The sequence below is a fragment of the Stegodyphus dumicola genome, chromosome 6 (genome assembly GCF_044657685.1).
Source record: "Stegodyphus dumicola isolate Sdum_Otavi_A_Nest chromosome 6, ASM4465768v1".
In the NCBI taxonomy this organism is placed as follows: domain Eukaryota; kingdom Metazoa; phylum Arthropoda; class Arachnida; order Araneae; family Eresidae; genus Stegodyphus; species Stegodyphus dumicola.
The window spans coordinates 184417109-184439335 of record NC_140773.1 but is presented as its reverse complement, the minus strand read 5'-3'; the positions used below and the strand labels follow the sequence as shown (position 1 = coordinate 184439335).

Here is a 22227-nt window from a genome sequence, read left to right as displayed (position 1 = left end):
TTTTGGGGGGGGCATGAATGACTTTATTTTATCCCTTTTTCTTGCATCCAGATATAACAAATTTGTTTACCTTCAATCACGTATTTTCTTTCTTATATCTTGTTTCTGGCATTTATTCAAATATTAAGAATTTGTTAAGTATTAAGAAAATAGCAATTATATAGCAGTTAAATTTCAAAACTTTAATAGTTTTAAGTTTCTTTTTAAAAATAATGAACATTGTTTAAATTTTACCTTCTAAAATTATTTAAAATAAGTGCGACTACATTGTGCAACGTGCATAATATATATATATTTGCTAGTAAAAGGGAGTCTTAATTTACCACCTTTTTGTTTCATAATTTAATTATTTACCGCTCTCTCTCTTCCTTTTAATTTTTCTCTTCCTTTTTCCTGCTATATAGACATTTTATTTAATATCTTTCTCACTTTGATTTGCCTACTCTGTAATACACCGTATTAACATTAAATTTCCTTTACGTATTAACATTAAATTTCCTTTTCGTATTAATATTAAATTTCCTTTTTGTACTATTTTCTGTTTTCACTCATTCTTCTTATGTTATCTATTTTTTATTTTTTATTCTGTCTTAAGTACTAAAAAGCCTTCTTTTTTATTTATTTATTTTACTTATTTATTAGTTTGTTATTAGTTTATTATTTATTATTTAGTTTATTATTTAGTTATTAGTTTATTATTAATTTGTTCTCTCCAGTTTTTTTATTTTATTTTAAATTTTGTAGACGCCGATGGACATATTGCAAAATATTATTCTACAGCATGAAAATTATTTAAATTTTAAAAATAAAAATTTAAAATAAAGTTAAATTTTAAAATAAAGTGTTCAATTTTAGGGAAATTATTAATTTTAGCTGGTGTTTATCGATCTAACCTCTTCTGCAAATTCAACGGCAGCTTCTGCGAAATGACATCTTTCCAAGTTCGCATTTCGAACTGAGAGAAAAGAGAGGAAAAAATCGCCAGCCATGGCGATAGTACGCCAAAGTCTGGATTCAGTTCCATTTCATGCCCAAACTCCTGCAGCTCATTCCTGTGCCGCTTTTTCACCCGGTTTTGAATGGCGATGCTCCGTCTAGTATATAACAGGTCTATGTTCTATATATCTTTACTTCGCACCTATGCTTGATTTTTCGGCCATCGGTGCAGAAAGACGTAGCGGGTGCAAAACAAGACATCTGTCTGCATCTGTCTACTTTGTCTGTCTGTCTGTTGTCCATTGATTGTCAAAATTGAAAGACGTGAGAGCAGAGTAAAGTTATTCCCTTTAAAATTTGGTATGTGAGTTTTGAAGAATTTGTGAGAAATAATAATTATAAATTATTGTAAGCAGCATTCTAAAAGTAGTTGCAGTGTTTTAATTTTGTATTCTTGCTTTTAATAATATCTAAAAATGTCTGAAGTAAGATCAGGAATTTTGTAAAAGTGTTTCGTTTATTTATATGACTAATGATTATAAATTACTCAACGCTAAAAATAACGTATTTTAAATAAAGGATAAATGAGCACGTTTAATATAAGATTTATTGGTGGTTTTAAAAGACCCCGAAAAAATCTAACAAAATTTAAAATTAACCCTGCAGCTGTAACGTGGGTAAGCTGTAACACCCCCATGATAAAAGCTTACCAAATTTGTATTTGAGGACAGAATAACATAACGCTATTGCTCCAAAACATTTTTTTAAAACTTTAATGTGAACTGAGTGTGAATAACCCAATTAAAATCGTATTATAACATACATAAATGAACAAAAAACCTTTTTTTTAAAACTTTTACCTTCCAAACCTGCTTACTCGATTTCGCCATCTGTCACTTGAGGCTGAAGACACTCTGCGCAGGTAGAGGACATATGGCTCACACATGAATTTGTAGCACTTTTTACAATAAGTTTTGATTTTAATAATCTTTAAAAATCAATAAGTATTTCTACCCCCTTGTTACAGTTGTAAGGTTAAATGTTTTTATATGAAACACGTAAAAAAATTTGTGTGAATAATTAGTTATATGTTAATATTTTTTATTAAAGATTTTCCCGATTTTTGCGCAAAGTTGTCATAAAAATAACATACAATTCACACATTTTAATACAGTCCACCAGTGACAGACCCTGTACTCTTGGCTATTTCTGTCTGTGTGTTGAAACAAATGTTGTCCATTACTTGAAATATGAACTTTAGCAGACATCAGCAAAATTTGAACCTGGGAACTGCTGCCTACCAATCCAGCTATTAAACCAGTCGATCAAAGGAGCAAACATGATCCAAGGGCAAGTCAAGAATCCGTTTTTTGCATATGACGTATTGTCATATATTGCCATATATAATATATGACATATTGTCATATATGCATAATTCTTCAACTTTATTAACATACTAAGAAAATAAAACTTTTGATTTATTATATAAAACCCTTACTAAAACATAGAAATCATGTATGTGATTTATGAAAAATTACAATATTTATAGAATTTCTGAATTGACTTGAAATATATTTAACTCTCATTAAAATCTGGCTAATATAATTTGTGTTTGTCTAATTTTTTCTTATATCATCATATTCTTCTCTAACAGATTAATGAATCATTTACCAGAAGAATATGTTATTCATGAAGAATGCACATTTCCAAAAGATTTCTGTCAGCTATACAATTCTGCAAATGTTGAAAATGTATCTGATGCATTAACAGTACTCTTGCATGCCTTCATGTTAGAAGTTAATTTTGTTCCTAAGGTGAGTATATAAGTATTTCACTATAAGATTAGTCAAATACAAGCACTGAAAGTTTTACATGTATTAAGCCACAAAATAAAAAAATTCTCTTGTTTTTTATGGATAACTCAATCTTGGTTATCCATAAAAATACTATCAAAACTTCAAGACAAGGTGGTAAGAACCCAATAAGGTATGATCTAGACAATGTTAGTGATGTAGTTGCTTTTAGTTAGTTATTTTTTAGATGGCTAAACTGAAATGGGTTGGGGGTAATTATAATTGTGTTAATTAATGGAAGAATAAAATGGCAGTAATTAATCAGAGGTTTGATGAATTAAAATTAATAAGCTTTTTTGGTACTGTTCGGTTTTGAGGGCCGTAAAAAAAATTGCAGCGAAAATGTACGCGCAAAAGCGCCAAATCTAGCATACGTGCTGATTTCAGATTGCGTAAATTTATATAGTTCTAGATTTCTTAAGACTCCATTGAAATACTAGTTTAATTGTTAAATCCTTTTTTGATATCCTATGGATGTAACAATTTGACAAAAAGTCGGCAATAGAATTTTGGGCAAAGTGCAGAATCACCCACTGCTTGACGTGTTTTTAAGAATTGCACATACTCTGTATCCATGTGCACATCGACCTATTTTCACTTAAAAAAAAATCCTAGAATTGCACAAAAAAGGCACTGCGCACATCCTTAACTTTATCTATGTACACATCGAGCTATTTTCACTTAAAAAGTAAAAAAAAAATTGACAAAAATCCAATTGTTTTTACCCTTGTAAAAAGCGGCAAACAAATAAGTGAGCGATTCTGCACTTTACCGAGAATATTTTCAAAGAAAAGGCATAATTCATTATAGAAAATTACGTTTGAACAACCAACAAGATGAAATTATGCTTTAGCGATAAGTTGGTAGCGAAATAGCGATGCAGGCATCCATTCAGTTATGTTTAGCAATTTTTATATAAATTATAATAATGATCTGAAATAGTTATTTACTCTTATGCTTCCACTCAGTCATGTTTAGCCTTTTTCATATAAAGTATAATAATAAAAAAGTATTATATGAAATTAACTTTTCATCTAAATTAAAACATCAATCTTAGTTATTTACTATTATACTTCCTTTCTTGCCGCAATTATTTTTGGCAGCATTGACATCAACAATAGTTTGGTGATTTTTTACGGCCCTCAAAACCGAATAGTACCGCTTTTTTTAATCATTTCTTTTTCCTTTATTTTATTGCAGGCTCAGATTTAAAAATAGCATTCTAATGGTGTAACCTAAGAAATAAGGTTGCATACTACATCATAACTAAAATTTTTATCCAAAAGGTAAATCAGGAGTGCAAAAGATATTAAGGTGACCTTTTTTACAGCTCTTGCCTCTATCATTCAGTTATAAAAAGAATGTTGACTGTCTTTTGACGACTAGCTTCTGTAATATTCATAGGAAAAGCATAAAAAAGTCCTCCTGTATGAATTAAAACCACTAAATAAATGCTCGTAATTTGTCTTTGTTTATTCACAGGGATAAAGTAGGCTGACTGCGTCAGGTTTTCTTTGTTTGTAATATAAATTCAGATAAGTTAGTTTTTTCACAAAGAAAATTCTCCATTAAGGTATTCCTTCCTACCCCTTTTTTTTAATAAAAACTCGAGGAAAGTGCAGAATCATTCATTGCTTGGCGCTTTTTTAAGAATTGCACATACTCAGTATCCATGTATACATCGACCTATTTTCACTTAAAAAAGACACCCCAGATTTGCACAAAAATGGCATTGCGCGCTCCCTTTATCCATGTATGTATCAACCTATTTTCACTTAAAAAGTCAAAGAAAATTGACAAAAATCCAATTCTTACTCTTGTAAAAAGCACCAAACAAAGAAGTGGGCGATTCTGTGCTTTACCCAAATAACTCCAACAATTCCTTTTGTATCACATGGGAATTCCTCCCTTTACACAAGTAAGAAGTGTGCTTTGCCAAAATTAATTAGTCTTCTTCGGTACATACCTTCTGTCCAGATGCATCCATCCATCTTACTTTGTAAATAAATTTAGCTAACTTCCGCATGCATGTTTATGCTCATGATCACATTATCTATATTCAAACAATAGCATGTATAATAATATTATTAATAGTATAATTATTGTTTAAAAACATAAATATCTTTTGTAGCTTGGAAGGTACTGAATTAGATTTGCGAGTCAGATTAAGTGCTTTTAACTTAAAAATATGATTTGTAATTGATATTTATATAAATTGAGGTATATTCTGCATCAATTGATGTAAACTGAGTTGTCAGAATATCCAGCCTTCATTGCCTGAAAATTAAAAATATAGGAAAACTAGAGAACTTTAATACTAAAAAGTTCTCAATTCATTTAAAATAGCCATGGTGAATTTTTATGTATATCAAATAAATGTATGGAATTCATTACCCTTCTCATAAAATAGGAAATGTATCAGACATCCTTATTCAATTTTTGTTAATAATATTTAATACTAAATATTTTAAATAAAGCCATAAATTATGAAATTTAAGATATTTTTAATCAACTTCATTCTACTAAAAAAATGAAATATTTTCTGTAGTTCATTATTTTCTGTTAATCCATTCAAGACGGGTGTATCATATATGCATCAGCAGCTAATCCTCTTGCGAGATGGCATGCCGGTTAGTGCAACTCACCTTGGGGACGGTGTATTGCACCAATGCAACACCCAGTTGCTAACGACATTTGGGACTGATGCATATGACATACCCATCTGCAGAGGGTTTGTTCAGCAACATACCGTCATGAAGGGGTTAAAGAAAATCACATTTGATTGGAAAAGACCTTGTTCATATAGACAAAATTCTTGTTATGTTTCTGTGTGGAATTAAAATTATTTGTAACTTCTGTTTATTAAGACATTAATTTAATTAAAGTATTAAGCATCTAATATGTATAATATGCCATTATTTACTGATATTTTTTGTATTATTATTATCTCAGTGCAATGATGATTATGTGTCTTCAAATTCTATGCCAGAAAACTGGAAAACAAGTGGTGTATTTAAAATAAAATATTCACACAAAACATGTCCTGATGTATCTTGTTGGATGACATGTGTGCCTCTATATTCCACTTTGGTTGTTCATGGGGCTATTGATAACACAAAAGATTATGGAAGCACAAGTACTGAGCTACAAATAGGTTCTTATATCCAAGGCAAAAATGATATTGATTTTACAAGTACGTTTTTTTTGTTTTCTTTATATGCTTTATTATTATTAATTTCTTAAATCATCCTTAAATTTCATATGAAGGTAAATATGTGCATTATAAAATTATTTATTTACAAAAAGTGTCTTCATAATTGCATGCCTCTGCATGTGAATTTATATGCAGTTGATTATCAATTGTAGTATTTAATTTGCGTGAAGTTCTTTGTTATCTGTGCTGTGAAACTTAATTCTGTAGTAGACTTATCCTAATCTGAGAGAAGATGTAAGGTCTACTTGTTTATCTTCTAATGAGACACCTGAAGTATGTATAGGAACTACACAGGAGAAGGGTAAAAAGAACCCCTTATTAACTCTTTAAAATTCACAATGCATCGACTTGATGCTAACGCACTATATGTCACTCGGGTGGTAACTCAAGTAACAGGAACTAAACTAAAACTTCGAAGATATTTACAAGTAGTAGAATTACTTGACAGGGATCAGATAATCCTGCTATCTGAAACCGCATCAAAAATCTAGTGGCAGCTGTTACTCCTCGTTAACTAGCAGAACTGCTAACTAGCAGAACTAGCTAACTGCAGAAACAGAAGCTCATGCTACAGAGATACAGCACTTGCCCAAACTCTCTAAATTTTCCTTCTAGAACTCAGTATCTAAACCTTTTCTCCTCAAGGTAGAATTTGCATTCCTTCACGTGCACTATCATATCTAAAAATTCTGGCATTGACAATTAGGGAACGAAGGCTTATAGGAAAGAACATAATACATTTAACTAGTTAGAAAATTAATATAAATCCCTACAAAGAATTTTAAATTTTTCTTAAGACATTTTTCAAGCTCTTGACATTGTTTAAATTTACTGTTCTGTTCCATAAATTTCATTATTAAATTTTATTAAATTAATTCCATAAATTTTATTAAATTAATAAATTTCATATTCATTGTGATGGCAAATTAATTTGAGCATATAAAAATATTGTTAAAAGCATTACAAATACATTATAACATTAAATAAATGAACTTATAAATCCAAAATTATTTTTAAACAAATACTGAATTATTATGCTTTTAAACTGACACAATGTTTTTCACACTTTTTTCCAGAACTGATTTTAGATGCAAAATGTAATGAGTTCACAGTATAATTTTCATTTGTCATGCTGAAGATCAATTTGATTCATTTTACTTGGCGATATATAAATTTTAAGAATAACGAATGTAATGTTTGAGCATAATGGCGACACTGAAAATTTGAAGCAAATAAATTTCTCACACAGCACAGATCAGTGATCCTGACCATAATGCTGAATCAAATTATTTCAAGAATGCTTTTCCTCTCTAAAATGAATTAGCTTAATTTGCAGTCTTAATGCCATATTTCATTTCGCTTTTTAGTTGGATTTGTAGACACTTTTGCATTGGAGTCTCGCGAGGCAGGTAAAAAGCATACTGGCTAATAATCTCTAATATTATAATTTTTAAATATCTTGATAATTGGATGATAGCTACAATGGATTGGAGATTATGACACAGTAGCCATTTGGTGAAGGCTTTTCAGCATAGTTACAAAGATGACACAAACGAATGTGGCTGAAGGCAAGACAGAATTAATTACTGGACAACTAAAATTCTGGATGCAAATATTCTTCAAACGTTGTCGTCGCCTCCACAGTTTTGTATCACATCTTTAGACAATAGACGACACAAAAAGGTGAATGATATATACTAGCAGAGTAAAGAAAAGTAAGTAAGCATTCTGCAGCTGGGAGAGAGATGTAGTTCTGTATTGTTCTTTGTTGAAATTTTGTGTGATTATATAAAAGATAGCCGCAGTGCTGAGCATTACATAATATGGCATTAATTTGGATATGCTGCACTTGATAATCTATTATAGCATGATTCATCTATTATAAACAGTTTGTAGTTCTGCAACAGGAAGCTGTAGTAACCGAATTAAAATGAGGAATATAACTATTGCCGTATTGTCCAGTTCACCATCCTGCAAACCGCAAACATTCTGTACTATTTTTCTCCTTCTGTACTCACTATTTTTTCCCCCTGTTCATCAGCTGTGAAGACCTATTTAGAAGCTCTATTCAAATTAATTTGAACTGCATACTTGTTGCACTCAAGGATACTGAATAGTGATCCCTTAATGAGGACCATAAAACACAAAGACTGGTGTATCGCTTAGTGCAGATATTTTTCGCTTTGGCCTTGCTTCTTGTACCTAACCCCAAAGCTATTGCAATATATCCTTGAATTTTGTTTTATTTTCTTGGTGCGCTGTAACAAAAATAATGATCAAATTATTTTCCATATAGTTATTCCATATTTATTTAATTAAAAATTTATTTTCTTTATGTGAAAAACAAATCTTTCTTTAGCTTAGTATTTAAGGTTACTGTTTAAAATTACAATTGTTTCCTTTATAATTTTTTTAGCTTGTGGTGTTCCTCCCTTTTATCTAACAACTTAAGTGTGGAGAAACCTAGTGAACTGCTAAGCAAATGATCACTTAAGTCCAGAGATATAAATGTAAAACTGGTGAAGGGTTAATTCCTCTTTATTGCTAAAAATAAAATTATGCAGTCAGCCCTTTTCTCAGGGCGTACAGCAAAGCCTCCACTTGGGCTTAAAAATGTAAGAAGTAAGAATTTTACTAATGCTTAACTAAAGAGATTGAGCCAAAGGTAACACAAATCTACCTAGTTGCTCCCTAAGTATTGAATTATGTAGCGAAGCTATCAAGGGCCCGTAATATGGCTGAGCATAGTAACAGCTTAGAGAGATGTGACCAAAAGGCAAACGCATGCTAGTTAGAAACTCTGAGTCTCTCTCTCTCGAAGTCAGTGAAACTTCGTCTTAAATACTACTCTTACTCATTTGCATTGAATATGATTCTAAAAATACATTCTGGTAGGAAATTGCAAGCTAGGAAAGGAGCCTTAACTTAAAAATAACTGTTGAAAACTTAGGATAAACCCTACAAGCTAATTGTACTTTTTCTGCAACAAAGAAAGTTGTAATTATGTGAATATAAGAATAGGATTTAGAAGTCAAACAGCAAAAATCAGCATTATATTTTCAAATTTAATGCTAATTCCCCCCCCTTTTCCCCGCTTTTGCAGCTGAGGATGATTGTTTGGTAAAACCATCGAAACTGGTCATGTGAAAATTTTAAAATATAACACTGATTTTTGTTGTTTGACTTCTAAATTAATATTTGTTCGGCATGTTATTGTAACTTAATAAGAATAGGAATCGGGAGATCACATTAAAAGCTTGATTTCATCATGTGTAAAAAATTCATTTAAAAAAAAAGATTCACATAGTCAAAATATGAATAATTTTTTGTTATTTAAAACACTTTGGTAATTAAAAGTATGTGACTCGCAAGTTGAAAAGAAAAATATTAAAAGCAACTGGTAAAGCAAAGTAGAATTTTAGTGTAAGTTTAAATTTTGAAAACTAAAGAAAAAAAGGGTGTGCTGTGAATTGTTTCAGAAACTCGTATCATATTGGATAATTGATAAGTGAGGATCTTATTTGTTGAAAATTCGCCTTTTTATATGCACAAACGTATACAAACTGTGAACAACAAAATAAAAGAAAAAAATCACTGGGTGGTATGGTAGCTCACTTAATTCTCCCTTTCTGAGATTGCTGCAAGAAAAGCAGCAGTATCTTAGACCTATATCCTAGTAGCCAAGATTGCAGGAAAATAGATATGTTCGGAGAATGAAAAGGTTTAAGAAAGTTAAATATTCATAACCATATTTGATTAATCATTGATAAATACAAAAAGCATAAATTTATTAAATAAAGACCCATAATGAAGAAATTTTTAATTAATAAAGTCGCTTTCCTTTACATTTTTGAGGTATATGCGTAGTATAAAATTTATATCAAATTATTCTCGGAATAAATGCTCATTGAGAATAAATGTGAAAGTGAAAAATAAATGCACTTAAATAATAATTAAAAATAAAACAGAATAAATAAAAGAAATCTAAAAGGTTTCAGATTTCTTTTAGTTATTCTGTTTTATTTTTAATTATTGTTTAATTGCACTTATTTTTCACTCAGATTTTGATGGTCACCTAAAAGGGTTTGTTAAGTTTTTTTATGGTCTCGCTGAGTTCACAGTCTACCAGTCTGCTGCTGCTCTTATTCCTACTAAATCCTTCTTTTTTTTGCCTTTTTAGCTTAATTATTAAACAGAATTTTCTTTCCATTTACACCGTATATAATATGGCAACAAAATTTTAAAAATTTTAACAGCTGCGGAGCAGCATATATTTAGAATTCCTGATGTCGTATTAAGTGTTGGCATACATAGTATGGCCTATTAAACTATACATATTTTTTGCTGCACTTGAATTAAATGTATTTGATGGAATTATTCTAACCAACCAATCCCTTAAAGCTAGTTGAGAATGTCACCAAAAGTTGCAACTTTTCAGACTAAAAATCCTGGTCAATATTAGTCTTATGAGAGTCAAACTTTTTTTTTCCATAACAAGTATAACGATTTCCCAAATTTAAGTGAGAGATTGCACTAAAAGTTAGATTTCGTTATTTGTTGGAAAAAAACTACTTATAATTTATTTTTTCATAATGAGTATAAAACTTTCCTAGATGTAAGAATAGGAACTGGGAGATGACGTTAAGTTAGATTTTGTTATTTGTGAAAAATTTTGTTTTTTCTAAATTTCACATTGTCAAAACAAGAATATTTTTGTCATTTAAAACACTTCTGTAATTTGAAGTATGTTACTACGACTACTGGTTGCAAACATAAAGACAGGTTAAGGACTTTTAAGCCTGGTATATATGTTAGCTGAGTTATACATGTGGTATGGCCAATTGCAGTAAAAAATGGTGATGAACAATTAAATGTTATAGCAGTCCCATATACAGAATTCAAAGTTCATAGTATAATCTTTTTTTTGAGTTATTTGAAATACGTACGTATGTAGAGACCTTATGAAAAAAAATTCTTCTGAATCCATGCAATTACAATACTTCCTTTATTTTGTAAAAGTAATTAAAATAGTAAAATAACATGCAAAGAAAGTGAGTACTCAAAGTGAAATTGAAATTCTTCATTCGAACAGTAAAACTAAGAAATCAAAATCAATGTAGAAATTCTTTATTTATATTATATTTATCATGAGGTTGTAGTAAGCTACTAACTGTGACATGGTATACAAGAGATTGCTTGAGAGGAGAGACGATTTTGTGGAATATTTTCTAATGGAAACTGGCACGCATTCTCGATACACATTGCAATAATAATATATATCTTGTGTTTAATGGGATGCATTGTTTGTATTCTTTATTGAACCTCATGAATATTTTGGTCTCTTGTAGAATTTATAGCAAAATATTTACAGGGTACTTTGGTATTATTACAACCACCTTGGCACAGTTTGCTAATTTTTTGAAGAAAAAGAATGGTAATCTCAAATCAGAGAAAGTTATTTATTTCATAATTATGCATGTTATTAGGTACATATTTTAATTTTAGTTCGATATTTATCCTGGAAAACAATTTATGAAACCACTTGCAAATATTTTTTTGTTCAGGCATACTTCCTGCATGTAATTAATATAACATGGCATTTAATAAGTCTGTCTGCCACAGTCTTACCAGCCATTTCTAACTCTTCCAAGCAAAGTTTAACATTTGTTAATTCTTTACTCCAGTAAACCACTTTGAATGCTGACGTGTTCATTATTTTATTTATTTATTTTTTCATATTGCATTTTCAGAAAGGTTATTTTCCAAAATAAAACATCACCAAATGCAAATCTGAACATTCCCACTTTTGTGGCAAAATATTATATTCCTGAAAAAATTTCTCAGAATTTTCTTTGTTTGCAGGCAAATCGCGTTAGCACATACACTCTTTTGCAAAAGCATCATGAAGAAAGTGGTTGTTTTTGATGAAATTAAATATATGTATAACTCATACGCAGATAAAAAAAATGATTAAAAGATCAAGGTCATAGTACCTGTTCACGGCGACTATCACCCATTAAATGTTCAAATTAGTAGTTGGTCAAACTGCCTCTGGCGGCAATGCATGCTTGAATTCGTCGAGGTAAGGTGTAGTAGAGGTTCCTAATGTCATCCTGCAACACATTCAGCCAGGCATTCATCAGTTGTCGCTCCAGATCTGTGATATTTTGTGGTGCTCGATTCTGGCGGCCTACCATGCCCCAGACCTGCTCGATTGGTGAAAGGTCAGGTGACCTTGCTGGCCAAGGAAGAGTATCAACCGCACGGAGATAGTCCAGAGATATGCGAGTGGTATGTGGCCTGACATTACCTTGGTAGAAAATGGTCCCAGGATGATGTGCCATGAAGGGTAATGCAGACAGCCGCAGGATGGTATCAACATATCATTGAGCTGTTAAAGATGTACGGAGGATGACTAAAGATGACCCGCTGTCATAAGAAATAGCACCCCACACCATCACACCAGGGGTTATGACTGGTTATTATGATTGGGTCCGCTGGTCCCATCCTCTCCAGACACGAACACGGTGGTCATCTGCTACAAGAGTGAGGTGGGTATTTAGTCTCTGAACGCTATGATGCCACTTCTGATGGCAGCCATGATGATCGGCTGCGACACCACTCCATATACTCCTCCGATGTTGTGGGGTCAAAGGCAAACACCTTAAAGGCATCTGTGAGCGTAATCCCACCTTAGAAAAGTGCCGTGAGATGGTGGGCAGACCACGGCAGTGGTGTAGCGATGGAGGGGGGGGCAAGGGGGTGTATGATGCCCCGGGTGCTGCTCGCAAAGGGGCAACAAATGTTTTCCAAACGAGATTTTCTGGAAAATTTCAGTTTTTATTTTGATCGATTTCTGGAAAATATATTTAAAATTAAAAATTATTGTAATATAATTAATTAATTATTTTCCTGATTTGTCTGATAAAATGTTTGGAGTACATCAACCAAGTATCTGTGCATACAAAACATTCTTTCTGACCACTTTATTTCTCTAAAATAGAGATATATTTTTATTTTTTAAAAACGAAATGCACGTATAGCTCTCGTTTTTTTATAACAATAACATGACATTGTCTCGAATTTCTCAAACATATCCACTTTCCAGAAACCGATTCCATAGTCTGGAAATGACATTTTGGAAAATTTCTAACACTATCGCTTCTATGGATTGCGTTTGACTCTCCTGTAAACGACTGATGGCCTTCCTGGCTACCGATTCAAATAAGTCATCTTGTTGAGACATCGTATATTCACTGCTACCAAGCATTCAACGCGTGGCAGTTGTTTTTAATCTCCTATTACAAAAGGAATGCTGCAGGTCGCTCCTTACTCCTTATCTAAAACATATAGTTTTGGACGTCACAGACTAAATTTGCATATTCCAAACTTTGCAAACGTTATAATTTTCCTTTATAATATCTTCTATTTCCTTTTGTTTAAAAGGTTGTTGATTATATGGTTATTTTATACCGACCCCACAATATCCCCTAATTGTTTTGAGCAGTGAATGTGACTGCAAGTTGTTACTCCGCAGTAAAAACGGAATTGAACCTAAAACTCCATCACAGATCTATAGAGAAAATTTTTTTCCAAACCTAAGAGTAGCACTTCAAATACTCCAGGTATTTCATTATCAAATGTGACCCGTGAACATTCGTTCAGCAAATTAAAATAAATTTTGACATATTTACAATCAACGATGGGACAAGATTCCCTAAGTCATCTAGCCTTTTTAAATGTGGAAAGAGAAAAATTTGAAAGAATCGACTTTGATGAAGTAATTGGTAAATTTTCTTCATGCAAGGCAAGAAAAATTTATACATAATAATTAATTGTATTAATGTATTATAATATTATTATTAATGCATATATCTACTTATCTATAATATAAACTTTTAATTGTATAAAAATTATACATTTTAAAAAACATTTATAAAAATATGTAAAATAAATAATACTTTTTTAACTATACTAATGTCCATAAATCAGTTTGGCGACTTCTGTGAAGGGGGGTTACTATAATACCATTCACTGTTTATATTGTCTCTTTGTTGTTTAAAAGCTTAAGGTTCATACATATTTTTAATCCACTTAATCCCTCATTTGAAAATAAAAGGAAGAAAAAAATCACAGTTGTAATCATAATAAAGCCAAAGTACTGGCTACTCCAATTAGTCAATTATTTTCATTGAAGTATTGACAGAATTGGAAAAGCATAAGATAACGTCTTTCAAACAAGCTTGTTTTTATGGGTCCTCTTTTCAAGTATACAGAAATAAAAAAATGTACATATTGTCAAAAATGTTTTGCGCAAAATATAATTATTCATTTAGGAAGGAACTAAAAGAAAGAATAGAGCAATCCAAATTTCATATATTACTGTTATTTCTTTTAAAATTTTGAGACTTTTAATGATGTAGCTTTCTTAGTCAATGAGATTAAAAAAAAAAAAAAAAAAAAAATTAGGAATATATCTATTAAAAAGTAAAATATTATTTAATAATTCAAGTTTTGAAAAATAAAATGTGACTTCAAAAATTTCAGTTCAACAATGTCATCCATAATTGATTGTGATAAGGAAATTTAAAGCGAATAATATTTCCATCTGTGGGTAAGGTGATAAAATAAAATGCATGTATTAAGTATAACATTTCAATGCAATTCATAGTACAGAGAATACTATACAGATTATATCCTCGGGAAATTGTTAGGAATTGAAAAGATATCATTTAAAATCGTGAGATGTGTTGGGAGTATCCACTTGACAAAGTGAACCCCCATCCTTTACTTCCTGATACAGCCCGTTGTGATCCTAATGCAACACCACTGTGGAGATAAATGAGACCAAACAACCCATCAATCACCTCTTTTCATTTTCGACTCATTCTGGGTAGTGGGAAAAATAAGATGCGATGAATGTATCTCAGAATCGTGGTCCAGTCCACATTGTTGAAAGAGTGTCATTACTAATGGATGAAGATGCATTTTTCTGTGAATGAGTCTTTCTCGGGGCAAACTATGAACTGGTTAAAATTGGTAGTTTGCTTTCTGTTTTATTTCTTATTTATATATATACATACATATATATTGATGTTTCAATATAAAGATACTTTCAATGGTTTTTTATAACACAAGATCAGCACATGAATGTGCAATTGTTTGGATCACTAGTAATAATATTAATGTTTTTAGTTTATTCTGTGTGCAGTTATTCTTCCCTAAAACTTGTGCTAACTGTATGTGTATGTTCAGAATAATTTTATTATTAGTATATTTCAAGTTGTAATTTTTTAATTGCAGAACCTTTTGACCTTTTTCAAAACATAAAGAAACTATCAAGGCATTTTAAAGATGAATTCTGCTTTCCACTTTTAGCATTGCTGCATGAAAGTAATTACTTACATTTATTATTTTTTCAGTACTTGTATATTATCCTGTTGAGTAATCAGATAACGTGATTTATTGTAAATGATGGATAACCACTTCCTTTAGAATTCCAAATAGGCGATTGGCAATCATTGCCAAAATTTCCACCAATGGCTGACAGGATAATACTTATTTTTTCTTTAATATAACCTCTTTCACCTATACAGTAATTAACTTTATTTGTAATTTTCATATCACTGTTAGCTACTTATTTGTATTACCTTTTGAGTAATAATTTTAAAGATTATCATGAAATATTATAAAATATTATATTTAGTACATTATACTTTTTATTCTGTTTTCAGTCCCTTTCAGAAGAATACTTTTATATACTGATCTTCACCATGCTATACTATAAGCAGTTTTAGTATGGCAATGCTGATGATCAGCATAAAAAGGTATTTTTAGTTTGAAAAGCTGTTAAACACTGTTATTCTGCTTAAAATTTTAAATGGTTTCTGTTATTGCTGTATAAAATTAATTAATCTTATTATTACAATGTGTTTTATAGCATGTAATCTATTTTATGCTAAAATTTGTTTCATTATTTTTATAGTTTATACACTTTCATATACTATATTTAATTATACTAAATAGTCCATTGTACTATAAATATTACTTTGTGTTCACCAAGCAAATATTTAATAAAGTATTTAATAATAATAATTAAAAGCATATGTATTAAATGAAGCATATTGATAAAATAAATCCTAGCTTTCAAGAAGCTTGTTCATGTTGTGCATATTATCAAGCCTCTGTGACTGTGTCTTATTGATACATGATGAAGGGGGAAGCATACATTAACTTCATTTTTCTGACTATCTGCATTTCATGAAGCAGGAAATACATATTTTTAAGATACTTTTCCATTATGCCCCTGCCATCAATTTTGATGTGTTTTTTTAATTAGAAATATTTTCTATTTATAAGAATAATTTATAGATGGCGCACACACACCTACATGTGGTAATTTTCTCTTATGCATATACACAGTTTTTTCCATTATGCACACTTATGCCAAAATGCTTGGCAGGTGCATATGGAAAAACACTGTTTTTAATTTAATAATTAAAGTAAATAAATCTAGATTTATTATTAATAAGCGTGAATAGAAAAATCTCGCTTCTATATTCCAAAACAGTTCGAACAAAAATTGAAGGTAAATAAAGTAAGTCAATTGTTACTATAGGCAATATAATACATGTAAGATAAAAAAAAAATATGTAAATCAAAATTATGATTTAAATTAGCAAGAGCCCCTTTATTCTTCATTTTAATTTAGGTGCTTCCCCTCTGTATTCTGAAAATCGTAATAACTTTTTCTGGACTACGTCATTTCTATATTAATCAATCATATGACTTTTACATAACGATGCAGATGTAACTAATTTGGAACTTGAAACTCACAAATTTCAACAACCAAAACTTTCTCTTAACCAGCTTCCATATTGGATATCCATACACTTTGCTTTGGCTAATCAGCATCTGTAGGCTGCCACTTTCTGCTATCTTCCTATTACAACTTTATCAAAAATATAAATATTCTGGAAATAAACACAATTAGTGTCAACCAAATGGTGGCTACAATTTTCAGTTGGAATAAAAAATGAATATTTAATCTGCCTCAGCTGCCACATTTTTCTTCATTGTGGATCTCAAGGCAATCAATATTTTTTCATCAATACATGTAAGTCTACATCAACATTACATACATATATGTATATAAGCAGTGAAAATTACTTCAAGAATTTTATTTCATGTTTGCAGAAATTCTTATGCATTAAATTCATTTAATGTACCTGCTCCCCCAGACTATGAAATAATAAGTCTGTAATTTATATTTTGGATGCTAGAAATTGATTATGCATCATGTATGGCCACAATTTACTGAACTGAAATCTTAGTTTCTTTTACCTTTTTACAAGACAGTGCATGACATCTTCCTTTCCCAAAACCGAAATCTACATTGAAAGGGCATAGATTTTCTTGTGTTTCTCATATCCAAGCTGCTGTATCCAGGGAACTAAAAGCACTGTTGACAGAGGACTTCATTAGCTGTTTTCTACTGTAATATGAATACTAGAAAGCCCCACGCTTATACGAAATGACCGCTGTTTTAGATATTATAAATTGTAATTAAAATGATTTGTGCAAAGATGTCTGCTAATTCAAACTGAATTATCCAGCACAAGTGGCGAGGACGCCCCTTTGCTTACTGCCCCACAGGGTTTTCCCCTTTTACTTGCTTAATTTCTTAAAGTAGAGGGCAATGAAGGAAACCATTGGTAGTACATTTTTTAAGAGCCACCACTAGCTCAATAAATAAAGGTGATTTAAATAATAAAATGTGAATTCACATGTCAAAGATCTCTTTGTACACAACATTTCTTGTGTAGATCTTTCCATCATTTTTAAGCTCGCCTTGCAGAGGACGATCCATTATTTTTAATTTTAAGTCCGTTCTTTCATGAACTCTTGATCAGAAAACATAAAGTTGACCATGTCCAAATGCAGGCTCCGGTAAAAAAATGCCAACACGCTTAAGCGTTTGGCCTTGAGACTTATTGATGGTCATAGCAAAGGCAAGTTTTACAGGAAATTATGTATGTCTCAATTGAAACGGCAACCCTGTGCTGTGGCAATTTCACCCCATTGGCTAGTACAGTTATGCAAGCAACCAATAAACTATCGGCGACAAACAGACACTTAAGCCGCATATAATAAAGATATTTATTTATTTCATTTTATTTGTTTTTCATCGTTGCTGGTTTTTGCCGGTTGCATACTTTCGAATTGTGTTATATATAGACGTTAAATTTATTTATTAAATGTTAAATGCACATGCTCTTGTATTTTTGATTTTTCCTGCTTAGCTTTCTTATAATATTCGTCACGTGCTGCACTGCACGGGGAATAAAAGAATTTACAGTTATGCAAGCAACCAAAAAACTATCGGCAACAAACAGATGTTAAATTTATATATTGAATGTTAAATGTGCGTGCTCTTGTATTTTTAATTTTTCTGGCTTGGCTTTCTCATAATATTCGTCACGTGCAGCACTGCACGGGGAATAAAAGAATTTACAGTTACGCAAGTAACCAATAAGCTATCAGCGACAAACACTTAAGCCGCTTATATATATATATAGATTATCAGAAGTGCATGGTATTAGAGGGGGATTACTTTAAAGAATGGTGAGGTATATCTGTTCGAATATTTTACATTGTCAGATTTTTGTGATTATTCACCGGACATTTCAGTCATACCTTGTTAATATTGCATTTCTATCACATTCTCTAAATGAAGAGAGTAAAATAAAGCTATATCTTAGCAAGAGATAAAGCATAGTTAGTCTATTTTCTGTGAAACTGTAACCATTTTTTTATTAAAAGTGAAGAATACATAAGCTTAAACAAATAGTTACATTGAGGAAGAAATACTTTTTGTGAAACTGTACTTTGTCAAAAAAAAAAAAAAAAAATAGGTATGATTAGATGAATAGATTAGATAAATTGTTTAATTGAAGAAAGATCATGTGCTTATTATTTTAAACAAATAACATGCCTTCTTATTAGAATTTCCTATCGTTTTAGTCTTAAACTTAACAGCATCGCCTTATTTAGTCTTAAACTTTATCTAGAACACAGATTCCCAACCTTTTTCTTGCATTGACCCCTTTTAAAAGAATGTTGTTTTTTTTTCTTTTTCTTTCCCTTCCCCCATAAGCCTTTTTTTTTTTTTTTTTCTGTACAATATACGGCATAAAACAGAGTACATATAGTTGCACATAAATGAATCTAAAGATAAGAATCAGACTAAGAATATGAACAAAGGTTTCCATAGAAGAAAAGGATATTAGATTTATGTTTTATTATTTTTTTATAATTGTTATTATTTAACTTACAAATGTAAATGTTTTCAAAAATAAAATCACATATTTTAATTGCACAATAGTTCATTTATAATTAATGTGATGGCTGTGCTTGATGTATTGAAGTACATTTCTTAATATTTGGCATAAAACTGCTGAATTCTTCAAACACCTCATTCATCTTGTTTACCATAGTAAATTATTTATTTAAGCCTGTTTCTACTTGGTAAGAAGAGGTAATAATCAATAGTGTTTCTTCTGTAACAACTTTTATTTTAGGATATTTCTCTTTGATGACTTTTTAGTTTTAAAACTTGGGGTACACATGTGTTTTGAAGAAGAAGATGTGTTTAAATATCCTCTTTGATGCAGTCATAACATCATAATATCAAAATCAAATATATCACAGTTCAAGGGTTCTATGATCTTTCCATGCACATATAGATTCTCACTGTTGTAGAAGTGATCATTAAAATGTTTTTAATTTCACAAACAGCTTGTATATAATAATATATCTTCTAAAAAAATTTGTTTTCTTCATAATATTTTCGTTTTGTTTTTTAATGTTCATGCGTTTCACTTTTTGCATAAAAAATTCAGGTACTTAGATATTAATACGACCACCTTGGGACTATTTGGCATCCCTCCCTTTGTATCAGGACTGAATTTGATTGGGTGAGATAACTGTTTTAAAATTTTACAGAGTTTCTAACTTTCCCAATTTAGGTGGAAGATTTGCAGTTACCAAATGTACTCCTGCCAACCCATTTGCAACATACTTCTCCTGACTTTTTCTTATTCTTAAAATTTCTAATTTTTATGTAGCTTGGCTTAAAATACATCATTATTTGCACCCAAAAATAATGATGTTTGGCATCTGAAAGTGCCTGATTTTTCTCTAGGTTACCATATAAAAGAAAACCGAGGTCACTTTATAAATGAGACATTATGGTGAGCTTCTGCTTTGTGTGTAAGAGCATATGTGTCCAAAAATGTCATGTTCCAGTTTTCCAGTGAGCATCAAGTGTTGCTGCAGCTCATCTAGCCAATGAGTGCAAAGCAAGCTCAAGGTTGTTATTTCATTTATCTTGCCGCTAAGCACTCCGAGTTTCACATGCTTTCAAGAAATAAATCGGGATCTTTTGTCTTAGTGTTGTCTGCAAAAAAGGTAAAATACTCATGTACTTGTTCAACAATCATACACAAATGGCTTTCCTTCTGCTGTTTCATCAAGGAAATATAATACGTTTGTGATGTGTATCATTTGTTATTAAGATCTTTCGATTTTGCATGGGAAAGAGCAGATGTTCTTAATATGTGCATACACAAGGGCAATGCGAGTTTTATTGAGGGGAATAAAATTTTTCTATGCAAACAGAGGACCAAAAGATTATTAATGCAGAATGCCTGTTCTGTGTCTTTTTACTACAGCACAACCTGCCATTGAATACATTAGTTTATGCTGCAGCTTTATTTACAAAAATATTTCTGGATAGCAAAAAACCGCTAGGAAATATTTCAAGTGAAGAGCAAAAATGGCTGCATTTGTTAAAGATATGGATATGAAAAATAAATCTTTAGTTATTGATTACATTAAAATAACTATTCTGCCTCTCTATGGAAGAAGGTAATAATACTGACGCAAAACTGTAGCAATTGTTTCTTTTTTTTAATCCAGAGTCTTTAGAAATTGAGTGTAGTGTACTTTCTGTCCCCATTTTAGAAGAAGCTTCGACAGGCTTTAATATAGCACAGCTAATTATTAAAAATTTTAAACAATGTGTACTCCCCTTGTATAATGGGTGTCCAAAGTGCACCGGTAATGCTAGGCTTGGAGACCGGTGTTGCAGGCATCTTAGAAAAAGTTCAGGTTTGCAAATTATGAGGTGCAACTTTTAAATAAAACTAAGGTTTTATAATTTCACTTATGTTTTAAATTCTTTGGATTATATGCTATTTGTTTAAAGGTAAAATTTCATTTGAATTTTTAATTGAAGTATTGTATTATTTCACTTGCTTTTTCATTCTTTATCTAGAATTCTCTTTATTTAAGATACAAGATTCTAATTAGAATTTACTTTATTTTTTCCCCTTGCTTTGGGGAGGGGCCAGAATTTTTGGGTGAATTATTATAATTAAAATTCATTTAAATGTTTCATCGGCTAATTCTGGATGCAGAAAAGCAAGGAATTTTGTGGAAGAGAGATTTCCATTGATTTCAGTGTTTCTCCTCCTGATGAAGTGGCATTGAATTTGATTGAATTCCTCTTCTATTTTGTTCATTTTTCTTTAAATTTCTTTAATTTTTTGAATTGGGGTATTACTTGTTTGAAACGTTTTGATTTTAACATTTTTTTTTTCAATTTTTTATTGCATTTACAGGATTATTTGAAATTTAATAATAATGAATTTCAATTTTTGTCTTTGTGAAAAATTAGTTCTAAATTTTTTACTTACATCTTTATCATATATATAGTAGCTGTGAAGGCTGTTCTCACTGTTATACCCTGAAGGTTGTGTTGCTAATTGTTTCAGCATGTTTGTGTTAGTTTTTCGATGAGTGTAAATGTACCTTTGGAACAGTTTTGTGTACTAATGCTTACTAAAAAATAAATTGTGTTTGGATTATTCATCAAATGTTATTGTCAGTTACTCTAAATCCACGAACCTGTAGAACACAACAATACTGAAATAAGAAAAATTTTAAAACATACATGTACTCGCTAGTTATCTTTAGAGAAATTATTATCTAGAATCCATGACCAGTGGAACCCACTTGTTACATTTTTGAAAGAATAAGTAAATGTGTCTATAGTTATGATAAAAGGCTCTGTTAAAAGTTATGAAATATCTCAAGAAACTGGAGAGTTAACTACTTCCACTGTTAAAAATAGGTGTGATGATAAAGTAATTTCTGCACATG

General features: G+C 30.8%; 1 protein-coding gene across 7 annotated transcripts in view; it reads left to right on the top strand.

Moving 5' to 3' along the window:
- Nucleotides 1–1142: 1142 nt before the first annotated feature.
- Nucleotides 1143–22227, top strand: part of LOC118179943 (F-box only protein 7-like) — a 70050-nt gene continuing 48965 nt past the window's right edge. For 3 of the 7 annotated variants that reach the window (XM_085819264.1, XM_085819263.1, XM_085819265.1), the window contains exons 1-4: nt 1143–1296; nt 2591–2750; nt 5742–5982; nt 15307–15396. In XM_085819264.1, coding sequence (XP_085675390.1) covers nt 2595–2750; nt 5742–5982; nt 15307–15396 — 487 coding nt within the window. In that variant the 5' untranslated portion in view covers nt 1143–1296; nt 2591–2594. Of the gene's footprint in view, nt 1297–2590; nt 2751–5741; nt 5983–15306; nt 15397–22227 lie in introns of those variants that run through there. The other 4 variants (XM_085819266.1, XM_085819262.1, XM_085819261.1 and 1 more) reach the window with 2 other exon arrangements.